Genomic DNA, 24,943 nt, shown 5'->3' on the forward strand with positions numbered 1-24,943 from the left:
TCAAACTGCCCGAGTTTTTGTTCAAACCGTTGTAAATATGATTAAACAGAAGAAAAAAAAGCGCTTGGTCTCTGAAAATCTGCCGAGGACTCGCTGGACAGTTAAACAAAGTGATTTATTCCAAGGGGAATGGGATGTTAAACGTGGATTTGAGCCGATGTGTGTTTGTCATGTGGAAATAAATCCAGAAGAAAGAATTCTGTTCAGAGTTTATTCAACAGTAGATCTGATAGAAGCAGACTGGAAAAGCATTCGCATCCTGTCACACCACACACACATCACACACACTGCATCTTACAGATTGATTATTCCACTGTTTCCACTGATGATCTGCCCTCAGCACAGCTTATAAGACACATTCGGAGTGTTTTCTTCTGACTGTACAGAACATGGAACATACAGTAGCTGGACTGGTTTCTGCAAACCTCTGAATGAGGACCAACATGAGCAGAAGTTTGTTGCTGCAGGATTCATGCTGGAGACGGAGCAGACGCTGCAGAAACATTCAGGTGGATAAATGAGTCGCTTTTAATAAATAACTCAGATCATTCACTTTGTTAAATAACTTAAATACATATCATAGAGCCCATCGTCCTTCAGAGAGGAGCTGCTGCAAACTGGGACTGGTCCCTGACTGGAACCAGTTGACTATCCAGCCTGACAGGAGAGCGATGTGACATTAGCCGCCGTGATGACGGAGCAAATCCATCTTCAGAAATCCAGGATTTATGCTTCATGTTTACAGTTTATACTGGGTTTATCTGCAGAATCTACAAACCAGCAGCAAACTGGAGCATCGTGAATGAGCCAACATGGCTGATTCATCAGAGCAAGCCTGGAGATGAGGGGGGAGGGGGTGGTCTCAGGGCTGAAGCGGCTCAGGAAAGTCCTGAAGAGGACTAGATTTCAAGATGGACGATGAGACTAACCTGGGTTATAATTTGCGAGGTCCGTCTGGTGACCATGGAAATGGTGGACATCGTGTCTAACGTCTTGGAGTTGTAGTTTTTAGGGAATCACATACAAGGTAGAAGCTGGTAATCAACTCGCCGATCCAACACTTGCATAGAAGGGGCGGAGTTTGCACGGTCTGACCAATCACAGACATGGAGAACGGCTGCAGAGCAGCGACGTCACCGCGGAGGAACAGACGGTTATTCCTCACACGTGTGAAGAATTTATCACATCGTCCAGGCTCAAAGCAACAGTGTTGCCGCAGCAACAGACAGAAATGCGTAAATTTGTGACAATACGGAACATAAATGTAAACTTAAACGTTTGGAACGGATGGGACAAAATAAGTTTGCCTGTCTTACGTCTCAGATGTTTTAGGACCGAGCGCTCCCCGACTTCCTTCCTTTCCTTTACGTATTCGGGTATTTTGAGGCTCAGCAACGCGTCATCCCAACAACCGGCACGTTTTGTTGGAACATTAACTCCTCTCTGTGACGGCACACATGCCACAAACGTTTTGTTTGTCTGTGTGAGGATAACACGTATAAACAGGAATCCCAACTCTGCTAACATTTTTTCTTAACTTTAAAATTTCAGAATAAATTATTTTTCTATTGATGTCAGCTTCAGAGCTCCGTAGATTTAATAGAAATGTTGCCGTTCATGTTAACGTTTGGAGTTTTGGGTGGAAACTCTGGATGCTCCAACACTCAGAGATAAATTTACTCTTATAGATAATAAAAGTGTCGCTCCGAGTGTTTACTGCTGAATGACGGGAAAAGTCTGTAATTTGCTGCAATATTTAGGCTTATTATTCTAAGAGAACTGAAAAAATCTGGGAGTGAATAAAGAACAGTTTAAAGTTTATCTGAGACTGAAGCAAACATCATAAACTCAGACAGCAATGTTTTTAAAATAAATACAGTAATAAATAAATAGTAAAAAATGGAGAAGGGACCTCGAGCTACATTCAGGGTCCGACTCTTCCAGGTTCAGCAGCACAAGGCACAGCCAGCGGGTCGGGAAGATCCCAGTCACCGTGAGAACTTCCCATCGTTTCCACGGCAGACGAGCGGATTCTGCTCCATTCAGGCTCCAGTCTTACTTCCAGCTCGTACTGGGAACACGCGGTCTGAACGCTCTCTCAGCTGACTGCAGGCGGGGATGGAAGGGAAGCAGACCTGCTAAACCGTGTCCATGGCAACCGTCTGCATCCTGCCACGGTAACTTCACACAGCGGCACCACAAATGACTGGAAATGGATCTAAAATCATCATATTTGTCAATAACTGGGAACAGATTGGTTTTATTGGTCGATGATTTAATTGTGATGTCACCTCAGCTGCGTTTTGATTTGACCTAATCCGTCATGTGACCGAACAGAACGGCAGGCCACATGAAGCCGGGACTGGACCGGAAGCGGCGGACAGCTGCTACAGCATGGCGGACAGACGCCACCAACAGGTCTGAGACTTTCCCAGACCGACAGATGGGAACAGACTGGGAATAAACCGCTGTTTTCCAGACTGTTCCCAGTCTCCAGCTTTCCCGTTTTATATCCACCAAACCTGAAGGAACATGTCGCTTTCCCTCCACCAGCGTGGCGAGCGTGAAGCATTAAGAGACGGTCTGATCCCTTCTCACCTCTCCGCGTTGCTCGGCTTGTTCCTGCAGAAGGCGCTGAGAACTTCCAGAACCTTCCAGACCAGACAGAGAATGAAAACAGGAAAAGCTGCTGGAATTCGGCGGCTGCGTGGGGTTTTATCAGCGAGCCGCCGTGAGGCTCTAAGCAGCTCCAGCTCTGCTCTCCATCGCGCGGCGGTCACGTCCTCATCGGCCGCTTCCGGGTTTGATCAGCAGCTGCTCCGTGATGCGGATCAGCAAAGCCCTTCAGGACCACATCACCTCCCCGACAGCGTAAACATGAAAAGATCTGAGAGGCAGCGGACGCCATCCGCGCCGTCTCATCTTCCTGGATTAAAACGAGTCGCTTCTTGCTGTTTCACAAAGTCCAAACATAGAAAAAAGCACATTTTTTGTCCTCTGGTTTGTCTCTCCTCACTTGGACTGGACTCCCAGCTTCACTTTCAGGTACTCGTAGACCACGTAGCTGATGCTGACCGACGGGATGACCTTCATGAAGTTGGGGGCCAGACCTCTGTAGAGCCCCGTGGGCCCCTCCGTCCTGACGATGTGTCTGAACAGGCTCGTCATGCTCATCTGAGGGCCGCCTTCCAGAGTGGCTGAAAACACACGAAGAGCAACGTCACACCAGGGTGACCAGATCTTCTCTCTCCAAATGTGGGACAATGTGAGATTCCACTCTTTTCATTTAAAAAAAAAACCTTAATATTCTTCTCTCTGGTAATAAAATTACTATCCAAACAGAACCAATCAGTTACTATATTTTTTTTATTGATTTATTCCAGTTTTCTGACAAAGAGAAACAGTAAAAGCTTGCATATTATTTCCTTGTTCCTTTCACGTTATCAGGAATCAAACAGAATTAGCAGTCGAGGTTTTATCAGGAACATGTTGACTGGGAAGCCTCCCTCTGAGTAGCGCGGTTTATTTGTAACTCTTGGATTTTTGGTGCCGTTTCACATCATATTCTCCACCATGTGACACGGGAAAATGACTGACAAACATCACAAAATACCCTCAGTCTCCTAGAACAGGTTTAACCCAGGAATATCTGCTTTCCCAGTGTTATAACAAAACTTTCTTTTCTTCTTCGCTGCGGTCGTCTCCTGTCCTCCATGATCAATCAGTTGCTTTTCTATTTATTTATTTTTGTTAGTGGGTGCATCATAGATGTGCATTGAGTCCCGCCTCCTAGTTTGATTGACATGAGTGTAACTCCGATCAGCAGGCGGTGTGATGCGACAGCCGTCCAATCTTTTGCCACACACAGTTTGTAAAAGCCAGTTTTGTTTTGTTTGTTTTTTTCCTTCATAAAAGTGAAGACTGGTCGTAACGACGAGACAGCGCCCCGTTTTGTGGGTAAAAAGTAATAGAAAAGCGGGACTATCCCGCACAAAGCGTGACATCTGTCCACCCTACGTCACGCTGGTGGAAACAGTTCGTTTAGCCCATAAACCAGCGGGGCCGCATGCGGACCAGAACCAACTTCTATGTGGCCCAGCTTATGTAAAGAATAACGATAATAATCAAGAACCTTTAGTCATTTCTACGCTGATTAAGTAGCCTGCAATCCTACAGTTGTGCAGACCATGAATGCAACGCTTGGTTGCCTAGCAACATCAACCCCAGCGCGTGTTGTTGTGGTTTGAATTTGTAGGAGTAGCACTAGCAAGAATGTCACTTTCTGTCCCAAAAACAGACAGATTTAACCCGTTTGGACTGATAAGTTTTTTATTTTTCCGTCACATTGGAGCGCCAAACCGATGTGTTTAATTAGAAACAACAAAGTGTGTTCAGTGAGAGGCTTCTTCAGGTCCGCTGTAAGACGGAAAGATACAGAAGATCATTCCTGCCAGCAGCCATCAGCCTCCGGAACAAGACCTCCTCTAGTTATTATTATATACTACAATATTGACTTTTCCTTTGGGGATTAATAAAGTATTTTTCATTTCATTTCCCTTAATCTGCCTTGAGAGTGTCGGTGTGTAAAGATTATAATGTGAGGAGGCACCACATGGAGAAGTTTAGTTTAAAATGACCTTTTTCTGTTAAAAGTTCGGAGAAAATCGGGCTCTGACTGGAAGTTTCCTTATTTCATTTTGTGCATTTGCCCTCGTCATGTAGGACTGAATTTAAAATATTAAAATTAATAAACTACTTATTTTTCTAAATGTAAATGTTTCTTTTTTATGTATTTATTTTTACTGATTTACTTTCCTGTACTTTATTTTCAGCCTCTGATAAATTTTTTTATTGAAAATCCCACCTGAACATCTAGTTGAGCAGCCCTGCCGGAAAGCGCCCCTCCCACTGACCTTGCGCCTGCATCCGAGTCCTGACCAGCGCCAGAGGGTAGCTGGCCAGCTGTCCACACGTGCTGGACGTGGTCCCGCAGGCCAGCAGGACGAAGACTCCCGGGTCGGCGCTGTCTGTGGCGAAGCGCTGCAGCCAGGAGTTCTTCAGCGTCTGAGGGTGGACACCGGGATGAGACGAGCGGAGAACAGGACGGAGAGAATGGTGGGAAGTGTACGAACCTCGTAGACTGCCAGGTCGATGCCGGCGTAGGGAATGATGCCCAGCATGTTGGGAATGTAACCCTTGTAGAAAGCAGCCACGCCCTCCTTCTGGAAAATGTGTTTGGCACAGTCCACGATGCCGGAGTACTGGCCGGTCCTCCGCAGGGCCAGCCGGGTCTTTAGCACCTGCAGACAGGGAGGGACCGCAGAGACTCCTTTTTACCCTGCTCACCAAGCCGGATCATGGTTCTGAATGGAATGACTGGGTCTGGATTTCCTCCAGACCAGTGGTCCCAGTACAGTTTCACATGACGGGTTCTGTGTGCTCTGATCTCTCACCTCCATGGGGTAGATGCTGCTCTGAGCGATGGCCCCCGCCAGAGATCCCGACACAAACCTCTCTGCCATGCCGAGCGTCTCGTGGTCGCTTCCGATCAGCCGCTTAATCTGACGGACAGGACAGAGGTTTGTGTTAGCGCCGACGGCGGGCAGAAAGCACGGTGGCGGTCCGCGCCGCGCTCGTCCCCACCTGCTCATACGCCATGAACTTGATGGCAGATTCAGGGGCGATCTTGATGACGTTGATGCCGTTTCCTCGCCACAACGACCTCACGCCTCCTTCTCGGATCATCTGGATGAAACCGCCGGCGATGCGCATGCTGTTGCTCTTGGAGGCGTGAACCTGTAGGAACGGGATCGGAGACCAGCTGCAGACCACTTCACCTCAGTCTGTCAGACGTACAAACTGCTTTACCTGCATCAGGACTTTGAGTCTGTCCAGCGGAGCCGTGCACGTCCGAGAAACCGCGCCCGCTCCTCCTCCGGCCACCAGGTGGCGCCACAACTTGCCCGACTTCTTCTCCTCTGCTGTGAACTCATCAGGGACCACCATGCTCTCACCAACATCGAAGATCTGTCAACGAAGAAGCAGCTTCAGGATGATGATGATGATGATGTTCTGACTCACGTCTCTCCTGAGGAGAGTTCAGGACGCGACACTACTGGAAAAATACACGCCGCCGTTAAATAAATAAGCAAAACAAAAGAGAAAAAATAAAGAATTTATCCAAGAGAGAAAGGACAAGCAGGCTGCAGTTTGTCTGAGAGCTGCAGATGAAGGACTTCTAGGTGTCAGTCAGGACGCTGTGCAGCGGAAAACCCAGCAGAATGCAGGAATTCCCAACTCGATTTAACACATTTTTATTCCAAGTAGAAGAGAAACAACATAAAATACGTTGAAACTGAGACGTTTTCATATTTTTTAATGGAAAATAGGAGCTGATTGTGAATCTGACGCAGCAACACGTCAGTAAAAAGTTTAAACAACAAAACGCTGGAAAACAATTAGTTTAAAACAAAAACTGGAGGATCATTTGACAACTAACCAGGTTAACCAGGTTAGTCACATGATGGGTATGAAAGGAGCATTTCAGAGGGGAAGAGTCTCTCAGTGAAAAGATGGACAGATGTTCAGCAACCTGAGACAAACTGGATCGAAAACAACTTCAGAAAAATGTTCCTCAGAGAATCAGAAGGAGTCTCTGAGTCACAATCAGCTCCTATTTTCCATCAGATGATAAATTGTCTCAGTTTGATCTTCTGAAATGTTGTTTTAGACCACGTTCAGACTGCAGGTTTTGCTGCTCATATCGGATGTTTTTGTGAAATCCGAATTTTTGAAAGTCCGTTCACATTTCTGATCAAATGTGACTTGTATGTGATCTCCTGTATGAACCTCATGCGCGCCAGAAGCGTCCCGCATGCGTAGAAGACACAGCGGCGTGCAGTGAGCGTGCACGTGACGTCTTTGTGTTTGCAGAAGTAAATATGGATGGCCGAAGAGCATTTGCTATTTTAAACGTTTTGTCCGACTGTAGCCACAACATTGTGAATGGGTTCGTTTTAAGGAGATGTTTACAGAAGAGGAAAGTAAAAGTTTTGGTCATTTTGTGGAACTGTGGCAGCAACAACTGTAGAGAGAAACGTTTGGGTTCGGAGTCGCAGTCAGGATTGGTGGGAGGGTGATGTGAGCATATTTACCGATAAAGACTTCATAAACAACAATAATAATGATAATAATAATGACGTTTGTCGGATTAATGCTTCCTGACCGTTCAGACTGAAGTTGCATGGCAAAAGATCAGATACATATCAGTTTTAGGACCACATATCCAAGCGGTCTGGATCGCATTAGAAAATATCAGATCTGTGTCGTTCAGACTGTTAAGAGAAGATCGGTGACACGTCGCAGAGGGGCTCAAACACCGGATTGAAGTCACTTCCGCCTTTAGTGTGAACGTAGCTTTGTTCTGCTGGGAATAAAACGTATGTGATGTGGAACTTTGCTTTCTGGTTTTTAACCAGCATGTCGAACAGAGTCCTGACATAGGAGGACATCATACCCAGACTAATTATATGCAGATGGTGGATTGTAAATACAAACATCTTTAAAAACAGCCCAGAAATGAGCATCCAGATGATGTCCCAAACACGCTACAGTGCTGGAGATAACATGATATGTTACTATGTTATGATCATAACATAAAATGATCATAACATCATACTGGTGGGTGTGTACCGTGGAGTGCTTCCAGTGGAGGAGGATTTCAGGGATGTTGTCTGCAGGATGCAGGAGGTGGTAGTCTCTCCACTCGTTCCAGTCGATTGTCATCGTGCCGTCTTTGTCCATGCTGCAGATGGAAGAGCAGAAACACGAGGGGGAGTCAGGAAACATGGCTGCTTCAGACAGAAGGGTTCATGAAGTGGCTCACATGCGCATTGCTTTCACAGCCTCCTCCTGTTGTAGCAGCATGCTCGCTGTGAGCCATCGGTGCTACAACAGAGACCAGTTTAACCAGTTCAACACCGTAGAGAGGAACTGAGTTAAAGCCAGTTGTGCAGCGTCAGCAGAGCAAGCAGACTGGAGGAGCTTCTACTTACTACAAGATAGGGGCCCAAATGTGGCCCCTCTTTATTCTGAGACAGCCAGAGAAAAGGGGACAAAGACATTCAGGAGGTTAGAAGACAGACCGACGTCACGCAGACGGACAACACACAGTTAGAGAGGTCAATGAAGCCCTGTGAAGCTTTTAAGGCTTATATTTGATTGAGTTGAAAAAAAAGAGTCAAAAGCTTCAAAGCCTCATAAAACAGACCATAGCAGTGACACCTGGCGGTCAGCTGTAGGTATTACAGGCGTAGATCTTCTAATCATTTCTCCAACTTGATTTAACTTCCAACACAAAGAATTCAGTCAGTCTTGCAGCTGTCTTCATTCTGACGGGCCGTCATCTCGATAAGTGTTGTAATATTCTATTAGTTATGGTTCAATGTGTTGTCCTGTTATTCATTAGATTTCCTAACATGATTCAGATCGTGTGTGTGCTGTGAAATAAGATGACAGACAGGTGTGTTAAAATGAGTTTGTTGGGAGCTATGATGGTTTGGGAGAAGTGCTTTTGCAGGGATTAGAGGGATTTCTTAGAATAATTTTACATTTTGTTCATATTATTTTTCCTGATTTCTGAATGATAAATTACACTTCCTCATTAGTCAGTAACACCATCAACATGAAATTTCATATTTTAATATTAACTAATCTTCTGTTGTCCGTTATCCTAGCCAATGTCCGAGAGAAATATTTAGCAATACCAAATAATACTGAATACAATACTACATTAACAATTATACTAAGTACTATATAATACTAGGTGCCTGGGAAAACCCACAAAGGAAGGAGGATAATAATATGGCAAAAGATTAAAAAGTACTATATAATACTATTTAATCTTTTGCCATATTATTATCCTCCTTCCTTTGTGGGTGACACAAGGTGGAAGTTTTCCCAGACAGCTGATTCCAGTAGAATTCTCCAAACTAAAAGTTTTCTCTCTTAATCTTGATGCTCTCTCAGCCTGTAAAGCGGCGAGAAGGAGGGAACGTTTCTCCTTCCGACAGATAACGCGGCACCAGTACCGCCGCGCTTTGATTCAGTTACGTCATTTCCTGTGTTTCGTTGGAGCGTATGGCGAGTCATTCGTCATCGGTCACGTGACGGCAGAGATTTCACGGAGCTTCAATGCAGCGTTTCGACTAAATCCGTCGCATTAGAAGGAAACAAGCTTCGCTGCTTCTGGTTCAAACGTCCCATCTGTATACACAGTCCTGCAGAGGAAGGATGGAGGGATGGAGAGGAAGGATGGAGGGATGGAGAGGAAGGATGGAGGGATGGAGAGGAAGGATGGAGGGATGCAGAGGAAGGATGGAGAGGAAGGATGGAGGGATGCAGAGGAAGGATGGAGGGATGGAGAGGAAGGATGGAGGGATGGAGAGGAAGGATGGAGGGATGCAGAGGAAGGATGGAGAGGAAGGATGGAGGGATGCAGAGGAAGGATGGAGGGATGCAGAGGAAGGATGGAGGGATGCAGAGGAAGGATGGAGGGATGGAGAGGAAGGATGGAGGGATGCAGAGGAAGGATGGAGGGATGGAGAGGAAGGATGGAGGGATGGAGAGGAAGGATGGAGGGATGCGGAGGAAGGATAGAGGGATGCGGAGGAAGGATGGAGAGATGGAGAGGAAGGATGGAGGGATGGAGAGGAAGGATGGAGGGATGCAGAGGAAGGATGGAGGGATGCAGAGGAAGGATGGAGGGATGCGGAGGAAGGATGGAGGGATGCAGAGGAAGGATGGAGGGATGCAGAGGAAGGATGGAGAGATGCGGAGGAAGGATGGAGAGATGCGGAGGAAGGATGGAGGGATGGAGAGGAAGGATGGAGGGATGCAGAGGAAGGATGGAGGGATGCGGAGGAAGGATGGAGAGATGGAGAGGAAGGATGGAGGGATGCAGAGGAAGGATGGAGGGATGCGGAGGAAGGATGGAGAGATGGAGAGGAAGGATGGAGGGATGGAGAGGAAGGATGGAGGGATGGAGAGGAAGGATGGAGGGATGGAGAGGAAGGATGGAGGGATGCAGAGGAAGGATGGAGGGATGCAGAGGAAGGATGGAGGGATGCGGAGGAAGGATGGAGAGATGCGGAGGAAGGATGGAGGGATGGAGAGGAAGGATGGAGGGATGGAGAGGAAGGATGGAGGGATGGAGAGGAAGGATGGAGGGATGGAGAGGAAGGATGGAGGGATGCAGAGGAAGGATGGAGGGATGGAGAGGAAGGATGGAGGGATGCAGAGGAAGGATGGAGGGATGCAGAGGAAGGATGGAGGGATGCAGAGGAAGGATGGAGGGATGCGGAGGAAGGATGGAGAGATGCAGAGGAAGGATGGAGGGATGGAGAGGAAGGATGGAGGGATGGAGAGGAAGGATGGAGGGATGCAGAGGAAGGATGGAGGGATGCAGAGGAAGGATGGAGGGATGCGGAGGAAGGATGGAGAGATGCAGAGGAAGGATGGAGGGATGGAGAGGAAGGATGGAGGGATGCGGAGGAAGGATGGAGAGATGCAGAGGAAGGATGGAGAGATGCAGAGGAAGGATGGAGAGATGCAGAGGAAGGATGGAGGGATGGAGAGGAAGGATGGAGGGATGCAGAGGAAGGATGGAGGGATGGAGAGGAAGGATGGAGGGATGCAGAGGAAGGATGGAGGGATGCAGAGGAAGGATGGAGGGATGGAGAGGAAGGATGGAGGGATGCAGAGGAAGGATGGAGGGATGGAGAGGAAGGATGGAGGGATGCAGAGGAAGGATGGAGGGATGGAGAGGAAGGATGGAGGGATGCAGAGGAAGGATGGAGGGATGGAGAGGAAGGATGGAGGGATGGAGAGGAAGGATGGAGGGATGCGGAGGAAGGATGGAGAGATGGAGAGGAAGGATGGAGGGATGGAGAGGAAGGATGGAGGGATGGAGAGGAAGGATGGAGGGATGCAGAGGAAGGATGGAGGGATGCAGAGGAAGGATGGAGAGATGCGGAGGAAGGATGGAGAGATGCGGAGGAAGGATGGAGGGATGCAGAGGAAGGATGGAGGGATGCAGAGGAAGGATGGAGGGATGCAGAGGAAGGATGGAGGGATGCAGAGGAAGGATGGAGGGATGCGGAGGAAGGATGGAGAGATGGAGAGGAAGGATGGAGGGATGCAGAGGAAGGATGGAGGGATGGAGAGGAAGGATGGAGGGATGCAGAGGAAGGATGGAGGGATGGAGAGGAAGGATGGAGGGATGGAGAGGAAGGATGGAGGGATGCAGAGGAAGGATGGAGGGATGCAGAGGAAGGATGGAGGGATGCAGAGGAAGGATGGAGAGATGCAGAGGAAGGATGGAGGGATGGAGAGGAAGGATGGAGGGATGGAGAGGAAGGATGGAGGGATGGAGAGGAAGGATGGAGGGATGCAGAGGAAGGATGGAGGGATGGAGAGGAAGGATGGAGGGATGCAGAGGAAGGATGGAGGGATGGAGAGGAAGGATGGAGGGATGCAGAGGAAGGATGGAGGGATGCAGAGGAAGGATGGAGGGATGCGGAGGAAGGATGGAGAGATGCAGAGGAAGGATGGAGGGATGGAGAGGAAGGATGGAGGGATGCAGAGGAAGGATGGAGGGATGCAGAGGACGGATGGAGGGATGCAGAGGAAGGATGGAGGGATGGAGAGGAAGGATGGAGGGATGCAGAGGAAGGATGGAGGGATGCAGAGGAAGGATGGAGGGATGGAGAGGAAGGATGGAGGGATGCAGAGGAAGGATGGAGGGATGCAGAGGAAGGATGGAGGGATGGAGAGGAAGGATGGAGGGATGGAGAGGAAGGATGGAGGGATGCAGAGGAAGGATGGAGGGATGGAGAGGAAGGATGGAGGGATGGAGAGGAAGGATGGAGGGATGCAAAGGAAGGATGGAGGGATGGAGAGGAAGGATGGAGGGATGGAGAGGAAGGATGGAGGGATGCAGAGGAAGGATGGAGGGATGGAGAGGAAGGATGGAGGGATGGAGAGGAAGGATGGAGGGATGCAGAGGAAGGATGGAGGGATGGAGAGGAAGGATGGAGGGATGGAGAGGAAGGATGGAGGGATGCAGAGGAAGGATGGAGGGATGGAGAGGAAGGATGGAGGGATGGAGAGGAAGGATGGAGGGATGCAGAGGAAGGATGGAGGGATGCAGAGGAAGGATGGAGGGATGGAGAGGAAGGATGGAGGGATGCGGAGGAAGGATGGAGGGATGGAGAGGAAGGATGGAGAGATGCAGAGGAAGGATGGAGGGATGGAGAGGAAGGATGGAGGGATGCGGAGGAAGGATGGAGAGATGGAGAGGAAGGATGGAGGGATGGAGAGGAAGGATGGAGGGATGCGGAGGAAGGATGGAGGGATGGAGAGGAAGGATGGAGGGATGCGGAGGAAGGATGGAGAGATGCAGAGGAAGGATGGAGAGATGCAGAGGAAGGATGGAGGGATGCGGAGGAAGGATGGAGAGATGCAGAGGAAGGATGGAGAGATGCAGAGGAAGGATGGAGGGATGCAGAGGAAGGATGGAGGGATGCGGAGGAAGGATGGAGAGATGCAGAGGAAGGATGGAGAGATGCAGAGGAAGGATGGAGGGATGCGGAGGAAGGATGGAGGGATGCAGAGGAAGGCTGGAGAGATGCAGAGGAAGGATGGAGGGATGCGGAGGAAGGATGGAGGGATGGAGAGGAAGGATGGAGGGATGGAGAGGAAGGATGGAGGGATGCGGAGGAAGGCTGGAGAGATGCAGAGGAAGGATGGAGGGATGCGGAGGAAGGCTGGAGAGATGCAGAGGAAGGCTGGAGAGATGCAGAGGAAGGATGGAGGGATGCAGAGGAAGGCTGGAGGGATGGAGAGGAAGGATGGAGGGATGCGGAGGAAGGCTGGAGGGATGCGGAGGAAGGCTGGAGAGATGCAGAGGAAGGCTGGAGAGATGCAGAGGAAGGATGGAGGGATGCAGAGGAAGGATGGAGGGATGGAGAGGAAGGCTGGAGAGATGCAGAGGAAGGCTGGAGAGATGCAGAGGAAGGATGGAGGGATGCAGAGGAAGGATGGAGGGATGGAGAGGAAGGATGGAGGGATGCGGAGGAAGGCTGGAGAGATGCGGAGGAAGGATGGAGGGATGCAGAGGAAGGATGGAGGGATGGAGAGGAAGGATGGAGGGATGCGGAGGAAGGCTGGAGAGATGCAGAGGAAGGATGGAGGGATGCGGAGGAAGGATGGAGGGATGCGGAAGAAGGATGGAGGGATGCGGAAGAAGGATGGAGAGATGCGGAGGAAGGATGGAGGGATGCGGAGGAAGGATGGAGGGATGCGGAGGAAGGCTGGAGAGATGCAGAGGAAGGATGGAGGGATGCAGAGGAAGGATGGAGGGATGCAGAGGAAGGATGGAGGGATGCGGAGGAAGGCTGGAGAGATGCAGAGGAAGGATGGAGGGATGCAGAGGAAGGATGGAGGGATGGAGAGGAAGGATGGAGGGATGCGGAGGAAGGCTGGAGAGATGCAGAGGAAGGATGGAGGGATGCGGAGGAAGGATGGAGGGATGCGGAAGAAGGATGGAGGGATGCGGAAGAAGGATGGAGAGATGCGGAGGAAGGATGGAGGGATGCGGAGGAAGGATGGAGGGATGCGGAGGAAGGCTGGAGAGATGCAGAGGAAGGATGGAGGGATGCAGAGGAAGGATGGAGGGATGCAGAGGAAGGATGGAGGGATGGAGAGGAAGGATGGAGGGATGCGGAGGAAGGCTGGAGAGATGCAGAGGAAGGATGGAGGGATGCGGAGGAAGGATGGAGAGATGCAGAGGAAGGATGGAGGGATGCAGAGGAAGGATGGAGGGATGCGGAGGAAGGATGGAGGGATGCAGAGGAAGGCTGGAGAGATGCAGAGGAAGGATGGAGGGATGCGGAGGAAGGATGGAGGGATGGAGAGGAAGGATGGAGGGATGCGGAGGAAGGATGGAGAGATGCAGAGGAAGGATGGAGGGATGCGGAGGAAGGATGGAGAGATGCAGAGGAAGGATGGAGAGATGCAGAGGAAGGATGGAGAGATGCAGAGGAAGGATGGAGGGATGGAGAGGAAGGCTGGAGAGATGCAGAGGAAGGATGGAGGGATGCGGAGGAAGGATGGAGGGATGGAGAGGAAGGATGGAGGGATGGAGAGGACGGATGGAGGGATGCGGAGGAAGGATGGAGGGATGCAGAGGAAGGCTGGAGAGATGCAGAGGAAGGATGGAGGGATGCGGAGGAAGGATGGAGGGATGGAGAGGAAGGATGGAGGGATGGAGAGGAAGGATGGAGGGATGCAGAGGAAGGCTGGAGAGATGCAGAGGAAGGATGGAGGGATGCGGAGGAAGGATGGAGGGATGGAGAGGAAGGATGGAGGGATGGAGAGGAAGGATGGAGGGATGCGGAGGAAGGCTGGAGAGATGCAGAGGAAGGATGGAGGGATGCGGAGGAAGGATGGAGGGATGCGGAGGAAGGCTGGAGAGATGCAGAGGAAGGATGGAGAGATGCGGAGGAAGGATGCGTCTCCATGTTGGTTTCCAGGCAAACTGCCTGAATATTTTCTTCCCTCCATGATGAGTCGTTCAGGATGATGACACACGTGTGGAAATAAACATGTATGTTCGGTTAAAACGCCTACATCTGCTGGTTTTCCAGACCCATGCTGATCCGGACGCGGTAATGCACGTGGAGACGTGCACATATGTCGGTCATCTTATGGGTCACTTCGTACCGGAAGGAGGTTTTATGGTCAAAGTCCGATGAGAAAAGCCGACCCGGTTCAGATCAGGCTCCTTCCCTGCTGGTGTTCCAGCTCCGAGACGCCAGTCAGGGTGTGAGCATGCTCAGACCCTCCCTGCTCAAACTTCCTCACGCAGAAAACACGTCTGCAGAAACACACCTCCACGTGCGTCTGAGAAAAAACACGCCTGTTTTCTTCTTCTACAATAAAATCCAGGAACAGTGAAACTATTTTCTCATGCGACACCAAGCTCCCACCGTTTCATCATCAAAGATCCTGGAGCTGAATAAAAACCCTGCGGATCACCCGAGCCCAGTCCAGCATGCGCTCCACAACCCAGTTAAAACCAGTTAACCTGAACAACAATGTAAAACCTTAATTAAACCATAATTCCATCATTTGCACATCTCTCCAAACATCATGAGAACTGGCAAGCAGCCTGCAGCTCCACCTGCTGGTGACACCACCCAGCCGGTTTCTGACTGGTTCCCCTCCCTGCAGCTCGCCGAAGCGGAAACACGAGGACGGCGGCAAACCGGATCTCACCTCTTCAGAATCTTGTCGGCCTGCTCCTCAGAGATGTTCACGCCGAGGTCCCGTAACGACTGCATGATCTCCTGGGAGTCGATCCGACCTGCAACACAGAGACCGCTGAGCTTCCTGCCAGGTGGAGGTCACATGGGTCAGTTCATCGCATGAACCAATCACAGCACAGAAACACATCTCCACCTGAGCCAGCGCATAGCAACTGTTGCTAAGCAGCCACAGGGGGAACAAGCAACCAGGTTCATTTAACCTTCATCACACTGCATAAAAAATTATGTTTTTTCCTTATAAAACTATTTATTTGTGAAAAATATTTAGTTTTGTATTTATATTTATTATTATACTAGATTATATTATATTCATTTATTTATATTTATTTTTTACAAACAGAAAAACAATCCCGCCTACCTGTTTCAAAAGCGCATATCGTTCTTGCTGATTGTTGCAATAAAGAATAAAAAATATGTTCATCGTGTCTTTTTCATTGTCTTTTGCATATTTTCGCTCAAACATTCCCTTTCAGACACATCATTGTCTTCTAAATGCGGCCCTGCAGGTTCACCAACAATGAGCCGTGTTACTGTGTTTCAGCACATACATGCGCCGGCAGTGTGTTGGAGGTTAACAGGTGAGTAATGTGACGTAGACCACCGTAGAGCCTCCTGCAGAGGCAGCTTCAGGAGAAACGATGACTCAGCAATGTGCAGAAAGAAAAACTATGTCATAATTTTCAGAGAAATGTTTCTATACGGAAAACGAAAGAAACTGAGTCAGAAAATTTTCTGTGAAATTTTTTCCCAGACTAGCGACATCTTCTCACTCGCAGCGTCGCTGAAGTTTTCCACCGTTATGGTAAAAAGATGGAGGATGAAACTAACGAGGATATGAGGATACGAGATGTAAAAGCACGACTTGGAACGCAAACATTTAGTTCCTTTTTTAGAAGTTAAAAAAAAACTAAATTAGTCTTCGTTTGATGAGTTTCCCAACCGGACTTCTTACCATCATTCTTCTTGTCCAGACTCTTGAATACCAGCCGGAGCTTCTTCTCGTGGTCTCTGAGATAATGAACAAACTCCTCAAAGTCCAACTGTCCGTCCAGGTCTTTGTCTCCTGCTTTCACAATTTTCTGAGAGAAAAGAAAAGACAGAACAGATCTGTGAAGGCCAAGCATCACCTGTTCCTGATTAAACAGCATCAGCGGAGACAGCGGTCCTGCTCGGTGGACAAACACCTGCTGCCTCAGACCATCTGGGCTCTGTTGACTCCAGTTCAGGACGCATCACCCAGCAGGTCAACTGGAAGGTTTTCTGCTGACAATCTGAGAATCAGGCTGGAAAATGAAGACGCAGCTAATTGTGAGGAGGGAGGAAGAAACTGCCATCTTTATCTGTGACAGGAGACCGACAGATGTTCAGGGTGCAGCGCTGATAAAGCAGAAAGAAAAACACCAAAAAGAGACTGAGGATGGAGACAAGAGCACGGCTGAATGATCTGGATGTCAGTAACTTCAACAGCAAGTTAGAAACAACAACAAGGTTTTCATCCTCGTATCAACTGCAGTCCATTGACTTCTATTAAAAACTAAATGTCTTAATGTCCTCTGTGTCACATTTACCAGATTAACTCCTCAGACCAGACTGGACTGTTGGGCCCGTTTCGGCCTCCGGCTGCACGTTCGACACCCTGACCTTTAATATCTACTGCAGGAACAGTTAATTACACCTCCTGGGTCAGTGTCCTGCAGGTTTTAGATGTTTCCCCCAGTAACACACTTGTTCAGAGGCTGAATTTTGCAACAAGTAAACACCTTGCACCGGCGGGACATCTAAAACTTGTGGCCCATAATTTAATACATGCAGAAAAACACCTAAAACCTGCAGGAAAACACCTAAAACCTGCAGGACAACATCTAAAACTTGCAGGACAACATCTAAAACCTACAGGACAATATCTATTACCTGTAGGACAGCATCTAAAACCTACAGGACAACATCTAAAACTTGCAGGACAACATCTAAAACCTACAGGACAATATATATTACCTGTAGGACAACATCTAAAACTGCAGGACAACATCTGAAACCTACAGGACAACATCTATTACCTGTAGCACAACATTTAAAACTTGCAGGACAACAACTAAAACCTGCAGGACAAAACCTAAAACCTACAGGACAACATCTATTACCTGTAGGACAACATTTAAAACTTGCAGGACAACACCTAAAACCTGCAGGACAAAATCTAAAACCTGCAGGACAACACCTAAAAACCTGCAGGAAGACATCTAAAACCTGCAGGACAACATTTGCAGGAGCATCCAGGCTGCTTAGATTGTGTTTTATCTCCATTTCTTGTCAGATTATTAAGTAATCCGTCTCCAATTTCTACAACGTCTCTCTGGTAAAATACATTCAGTCCAGTTTTACTTCAAACTTTACTACAAAGTCGTCTCAAAGAACATATTCAATGTTTTTGGGGGGTTAATAGATTTACATTTTGTTCCAGCTGATCGTTTGAAACAATCTGGTATTTAGCGATTTACAGTCATTTGTAGCAAAACTACAAGAAAATTTACATTTTTATGATTCGGTATTTTAACGAATAGATACAGTAAATTTGTGAGTGATAATTAGTAAATCCTGATGCAGGTTTTCCTTCCTGGTTCTGGTCCCGATGGAGGTTTTCCTTCCTGGTTCTGGTCCCGATGCAGGTTTTCCTTCCTGGTCCTGATGGAGGTTTTCCTTCCTGGTTCTGGTCCTGATGGAGGTTTTCCTTCCTGGTTCTGGTCCCGACGCAGGTTTTCCTTCCTGGTCCTGATGGAGGTTTTCCTTCCTGGTTCTGGTCCTGATGCAGGTTTTCCTCCCTGGTTCTGGTACTGATTCAGGTTTTCCTCCCTGGTTCTGGTCCTGATGGAGGTGGTTCGGTGGATGCGGCGGGTCAGATCTTTCTCTGTAATCATATCCTTTAAATCAGATTGCAATTTTTTTCTGAGGAGGTTTTGGACTCGGGTCAACGGGAACCAGCAGACTCGTGGAAGCCTGGTACTGGTTTCATTTTTAGCATTAACTAAAACTATCGATGAACAAAAGCCGTCTGATCAGTGAGACAGAGCTCAGAGCTGCAGGTGATCCAGGTCTACACAACACCGTCTTTATACCTTAGTTGTCCTACCTGCTGCAGATCTGGAGGAGCCTCCACCAGCATTAGTACTTTGGTCTTCCTAGAAGCAACGTGACTCGTAGGGATTTCTTCAGCCTTCCCCTGAACCTGCAGCACTCTGCAGTTCCCAGTTGCCCCAGTCTGTCTCTGTTCTGCTAACCGGTCCTCAGCAGGCTGACACTGCGTCCTGCCGACAAGTTTCTGGACCAAGTTCTGCAGCATCCTGCACTCAGCTGTCACGGTTTCAGAGCAACAGAGCGGTTCGTAAGCGTGTGTGAGCTGCTGCAGGAGGAACAAGTTGTGGGAAGGAGACGATGCCGGACTTCAGAAACCCTCCGGATCAGAACCTCGGTGACTTTCCCTCCTGTTGCGTCTTCTTTAGAGGAAAAACGATGAACCAGCCGGATTCCCAGGCTCAGGTCAGCAGGCATCAGGAGGATGGAAACTGGATGCTCCGGTTCTCATGCAACATATCACTCCTGCTTTCAGCAAACAGCAAAAATCTGTCCTGGTAAAGCTGGAAAAATGACAGACTCAGCAGCAGACAGACACAATCTGAGCCAGTAAAACGCAGCAGAGAAATCCTCCAGAAAGCTGCATCCTCACTGCAGCCCAGCCCGACCAATCAGCACGGCCCTCACTGGCAGGTCTGACTGTTCAGCTCCGCAGCCAATGGAGGGCCTCTCATCGTCAGACAGAGCTGGAGGCGGGGGATGGAGGAGGAGGCACAGGGTTTCCCCTCTGATGCAGAAAATCTGCTGAGTGTTGCTACGCCATCCTCCTGCAGGCGCTGTCATGGTGACGAGCGCAGCGTCAGCATCCAGCTGGAACCACGTTCCTCCTGCGCCCATCATTCAGTCCGATGCACAGAAACAGTCCAGACTCCAAACACAACGCAGTGATTTATAAACCGCAATATAACCAATATTATTGTGTTTTACAGCCGTCCACCAACCGGAAGGTCAGTGGATCGATTCCCATGACTACAGGTTGCCTCCGGACGTGTCTATCCAGGTATGAAAGAGTTAGTTAACCCTTCAATCCACGCGGGGGTCATAAATGAGCCGGTGAGGTGGTTTCCTTTCTTTATGTTTACAATATTACATCATTTTATCCACATTTCATCCTGCGTTTCATCAGATTAAGTGGCTCAAACATGATCCAGTTAATCTGGAATTTCATTTGATTCCCATCAACTCTGTCAGGAATATTTATGTTGTAGATAACATAAACAATATCATTATCCATTTTAAGAAAAAAGTCAAAGAAATGTTAATTAGAAAATATAAATGTACGTATGTAAACCAATAGGATAAATAGGTACATAAATACTTCTAATAAAACTGAATATATGTAAGTATATGCATGCATGGGGGGGGGGGGGGGGTGTAGTTGTATGATGAGGTTATGTACATAAATATATGTGCATATGCAGATTTCTGAGAGAGTATAAATCAGGGGTGCCCAAAGTGGGGCCCCAGCACTTTGCTTTTGGCCCGCTAGTCGTTGTTTATACCCTATAGAGGAGGCTGCCCAAACATTTTGCCTCCAAGAGCCAAACTGGGAATGATCCAGTGAGCCAGGGTCCCTCTGAGTCTGGTCTTATTGAATTTCATGACACTGAAAGTATTTTCTTTTTCCTTCAAGTTCTATTGGGTTTATAAACGACTAGCGGGCCAAAAGCAAAGTGCTGGCGGCCCATTTTGGCCCGCGGGCCCCACTTTGGGCACCCCTGCTATAGAGCTTGAAAAAAAGAAAATACTTTCAGTGTCATGAAATTCAATAAGACCAGAGGGACCCAGACTGACTCACACCTCAATGACTTCCTCCCGCTGTCAGTGAGCCAGGTGCAACCCAACATGGAGAGACGGTTGACCTTTGGACATGGTAATGTCCAAAGGTCAACTTCATGTGTCCCACTAAGTATCAGCAACTCGCCTTGTTCAACATGTTTCCTGTTGTGGACATGTTGCACTTTGTTGCCGTTTAGTGGCTGTAATTATTCTTTCTTGCCCTTTTAACTATGGCTTTATTGTTGCATTGCTACATTGATTATTTATGGAACATTTTATTTGCCCAGATCTGAAAAAATAAACTGTATTTGTTATTGGACAATAATTAAAATAACTTTGTGCATGTACTTGTGTTTCATCCTGAAAGCTGCAGCGTTTGGCCCGCGGCTCTCTGGATCATTTTCAGTTTGGCTCTTGGAGGCAAAAAGTTTGGGCACCCCTGGTATAAATATATAGAGAGGTGTGTGATCACCTATAAAGGTAAATATGTCATTGCTTTGTGCCTGTGAGTGTATGTGGGTATGTATATGTGTATATATGCAGATGTATACATGTCTCTATTTATTATTTTTTTGCATTTATTTATTTCTTTTCCATAAAAAAGAGAAAAAAAAGAAAACTGACTATTTAAGGGATTATTTAAACAACTGCAAGGAAGAAAAGATTATAATTGTAATACATAAATAATACATAAACGTTATTCATCCTGCTCCTTTTCAGACTCCTTTTATAATAAGTGCTACTTTTTTAACCTGTTGATTAAATTGTGTTATTTTGTCTGAAATAAAGAAATATCTATGTATGAGCGTGACCACTAAGGGAGATTATTTAACACAATATTTTCTTTCGTTACTTCAAAAATACAACAGCATGCAGCACGTTCATGCATGTGTGTCTCCTTCGTTTGCATCAAATAAACCTGTTTTATAGTTTATTAAACCAGCCAGCCAGCAAATCTACCTAACTACAGCTTCTGTACTGTGTGTGTGTGTGTGTGTTTATTTACACAGCTACATATCAGTCTGCAGGTTTGTCTCCTTCCTTTCATTCCAGGCTGAATTAAGTCTGACTGAACAGACAAACGGTGCTTTTAACGCTGCTGGTTAATCATCACACGGTACAGCAGGAATTTACAGCCACACTAAACCGCTTCAGTCAGAACGCAGTACTAATACTACTAGTCATCACTAACAGAATCAGGTTAATACTGCAGGTGTGATGGTTATTATACTGTTGGATAAGTACATGCTGAGTGCTGCTGATGTTTGCTGTAAATTCAACACCTGCAGCTTCTCATGTTGTTTAGGATGAAACCGATAGTACTATTATCATCACTATTACTGCATAACTACACTGTAGTATTTAGGTACTGGAGGTTAGAAAGGATTACAGGTTATATCAGTGTTTCACACGTTAGGGCTGCTCGATTATAACAAAGTTATAATCACGATTATTTTGATTATTTAACACAGTTATCCAGTATTTATAAACAACGCTGCGCGTCGTGGTGTTCTAGACTCCGTGTCGTGCATTATAACCGTCTAATGGACGGTTCCCAGTTGTTTAATCTGCTTTTATCGCTTATATAGGAACTATTTTATGTTTTATGCCAAACAACCGCTGTCAGGCTGCAGCGCGTTTCTCTCATTCACCTGTTAAAAGACACCTGATCTGAACCGGCTGGTTAACGCGTTGCTATGGAAACGCAGCGTAACGGAGGGATATTACAGTGTTTAACTGGCCAAACTATGTATAGGAAAATAATGCAGCCAGTTGTCACTGACAATGATATAAACTATGTTTAGGTGAACTTCCACAACCTACTGCAGTTATTCTACATTGACCTGCAGCCGGAGCCGACTGAGACTGGCCGCCTGGGAGTGCTTTAGGACGGGAGAGGCTCCCGCTGCTCCTTCCTTACAGTAACTGCAGAACAATATGTGCCTTCCAGTCAGTCGCCAAAACACCAGAAAAGTCTCTAATAACTCCAGTAAAAGCTGCTAGATTTGTCGCTTTTAACAAAAAAAGTCTCCAGATTTAGCGACAAAGTCTCCAAGTTGGCAACAGTGTCTGAATGAAAGCAAAGCGGCTGTGGGAGGAGTTTACAGCACAGCGCTGCAACGCCAGAGACGCTCGATTAGCAGCTGAAGACAGCAGGAGAGGAAACTGCAGAGAGAAAAATAATCACACACTTTTATTTTTATCATCGATGGAAACCCAGATCGTACTGAGATTAAAACCAGATTAACCGCCCAGACCTTCACGGTGCAACTGGCAGCTGGATGTCCCGACAGAGAGACGACGGCAACACAGCTGGCGTATTTATTGGATTTATTTATTATTCCAGTACAGCTCTGTTAGAAACATTGTTTGATGTGATATTGATACATGCTAAGTATTAATGATTAGTATTATTATTGGTTCATTATAATGTGGTGTAATACATGCTGGTGTTCATGTGAATATGGCATCATGATTATGATAAAGATTATAACTTATTGGAAACGGAGGAGGAAGGAATAAGCTTTGGCTTCTTCAACTCATTATTTTCTGTACAAATTTAAAACTGTTTTATTATTAAACTCTTTTCCAGACAGACGGATGCCGACTTCTCCTCTCCTGTCTGTAACGAGACGCACCGATACGAAACACGAGAACCTGACCAGTCCAGCAGCAGACTGGTTAACCTTCCCTCCCACACCAATACGTGTCAATGTCCGCCACTCATCATGGAACGTTGTGGAAAACTCTGGAGTTTGGATTAAAGGAGTAACAACATTTTTACATCACAAAATTATAACAAAAAATGTGATTTTACTCAATTTTTTAGTTTCATTTTAAAGGTTTAATATGTTCCACATTTCTCTCCCAGTCTGCAGCTTACGGCGGTTCCTAGAGGTTCTAACGCAGAACCTCAAGTTCAGAAACCTCCATCTGAGGAACCAGACCTCCCAGTTACCAGACCCTCTCTGAGGAACCAGACCTCCCAGTTACCAGACCCTCTCTGAGGAACCAGACCTCCCAGTTACCAGACCCTCTCTGAGTAACCAGTTCCCAGTAAGGAACAGGAACCAGACCAGGTGATCTCCAACCTTTCCTTCCGGATGGATCCGGTCAGGTCCAGCTTGGTGACCTTTAGACCTGCTACTGGGAGACGTCCCATCATGCACTGGGCTCCTCATGACTCCCCATGATGTTGTTATTTACTTGTTTCTCTTCCTCTTTCTCTCTCTCTCACACACACACACACACACACACACACACACCCTGTCTGGAAGAGTACCTTTCTCTGTAAACTAGAGGTGTATATATAAAACTGAATTATTCCCCAGTTTTTCTCAGCCTGATGAAGACAACATGTCCACTCACCATGAGCTCGTGCTCGGTCCGGTGGACCCCCAGCTTCTTCAGACCGATGGTCAGGTCGTTGACACAGATGCCCCCGTCCCCGTTCACATCCAGGACCTGGAAAAGGACCTTCAGCCGGTGCTCCTGGCCTCTGCACGCCTCGCATGGGGCCGCAGAGTGATCCGGATCCGACAGGCAGTCATCCGTCTGGGGGGGCTGCTGGCTGGCTGCTGCCGGTGGGGGGTCCGGCTCGGGTCCGCCTCCGCCGCCCGGGTCGACCCCGGCGTGCAGGCACTGGCAGAACACATCACCGAACAGCGGGGGCATGCAGGAGCCCTGCTGGTGCATCATGCGGGGTCTGGCGGCCCCAGACGGTCCGGTTCCCCCGGACTGGCGTGGAAATCGGCGGGACGTGACACCAGACTACCACGTCACGTGTCCCTCCGTTTCCACCGGTTCCGATACGCAAACAACAGAACTGTTCGCTTCCCGGCTCGACTTTCCTCCACCTGCGGTCGGAGGGCTCCACCTGACCAGGAAAATGTCCAGAAAAGCTCCTTCTTCTCGGTTCCTCCCGGTTACTTTTCCCCGTTAAGATGCCGGTACAGCGAGACAAGGAGCGGAAGGATCCTGGACTGACAGCCGCTGATTAAACCGCTTCACCGGCACGAGCCGGTCTCCGGGAGGTCCTAGTTCTGGTGGTGGTCAAGCTGAAGGGTCTGGGTCCGGATCCAGTCTCTGGTCCGATCTTTATCCCGACATTTAGACGCCGTTAACTTGCTTTCCGTGAACGCCGCCGAACGCCGGCTACTCATAGACATCGTACACATAGAACACCTCATTGTAGGCTGGAGAGGAACCAGCGCCGCCGCCATATTGGATGGGTCTGCGCTTTTGAGTTTTGCTGCAGTCATCGTAGTTTCCAAACAAAACTCTTGTTTTGTGGAACAACACGTATACATATAACACAAAAACAAACAAAAAAAACCCCACATTTTTCTACAATATGGTTGATAAATAATGTTAACACCGTGAATAATTTACTAAATGCAAATTAAACATTTTATGTTTATCAATGTCAAATCTTGCTAACCATCCCTAACTATTGGACTTATCAAAATATTTTAACATAAAAGCATGTTGTTTTTTTATGTTTTAAAGTTATCTGCATCATAACAATATCTCTGCCCTTTGTAACAAACCAAAATGAGAAAAATCAGGTAAAATTTGGTGAAGTTATTGTTGTGGTTGGACCTACACCTCACAAATAAATGCATTGGAGGCGTATGGAAGACCCATCC

At 47.7% G+C, this 24,943-nt stretch overlaps 1 protein-coding gene and 1 long non-coding RNA gene across 2 annotated transcripts; one reads left to right on the plus strand and one right to left on the minus strand.

Annotated features, from left to right (window-relative positions):
- Nucleotides 1-205: 205 nt before the first annotated feature.
- On the minus strand, nt 206-24,434 carry LOC306768678 (calcium-binding mitochondrial carrier protein SCaMC-2-B-like). The gene is made up of 10 exons (XM_079257093.1): nt 23,664-24,434; nt 16,339-16,465; nt 15,337-15,424; nt 7,693-7,804; nt 5,869-6,027; nt 5,644-5,796; nt 5,454-5,561; nt 5,133-5,300; nt 4,914-5,064; nt 206-3,197 (listed from the first exon to the last, which is right to left on the minus strand). The coding sequence occupies exons 1-10, from the start codon at nt 23,991-23,993 to the stop codon at nt 3,013-3,015; spliced, it is 1,581 nt and encodes a 526-aa protein (XP_079113219.1). The 5' UTR covers nt 23,994-24,434; the 3' UTR covers nt 206-3,012.
- LOC306768679 lies at nt 22,477-23,642 on the plus strand. The gene is made up of 3 exons (XR_013771663.1): nt 22,477-22,612; nt 22,888-23,063; nt 23,167-23,642. It is a non-coding gene; the product is annotated as an uncharacterized lncRNA (long non-coding RNA).
- Nucleotides 24,435-24,943: the final 509 nt, after the last annotated feature.

Source organism: Telmatherina bonti (assembly GCF_933228915.1).
Source record: "Telmatherina bonti genome assembly, chromosome: 17".
Lineage (NCBI taxonomy): Eukaryota > Metazoa > Chordata > Actinopteri > Atheriniformes > Telmatherinidae > Telmatherina > Telmatherina bonti.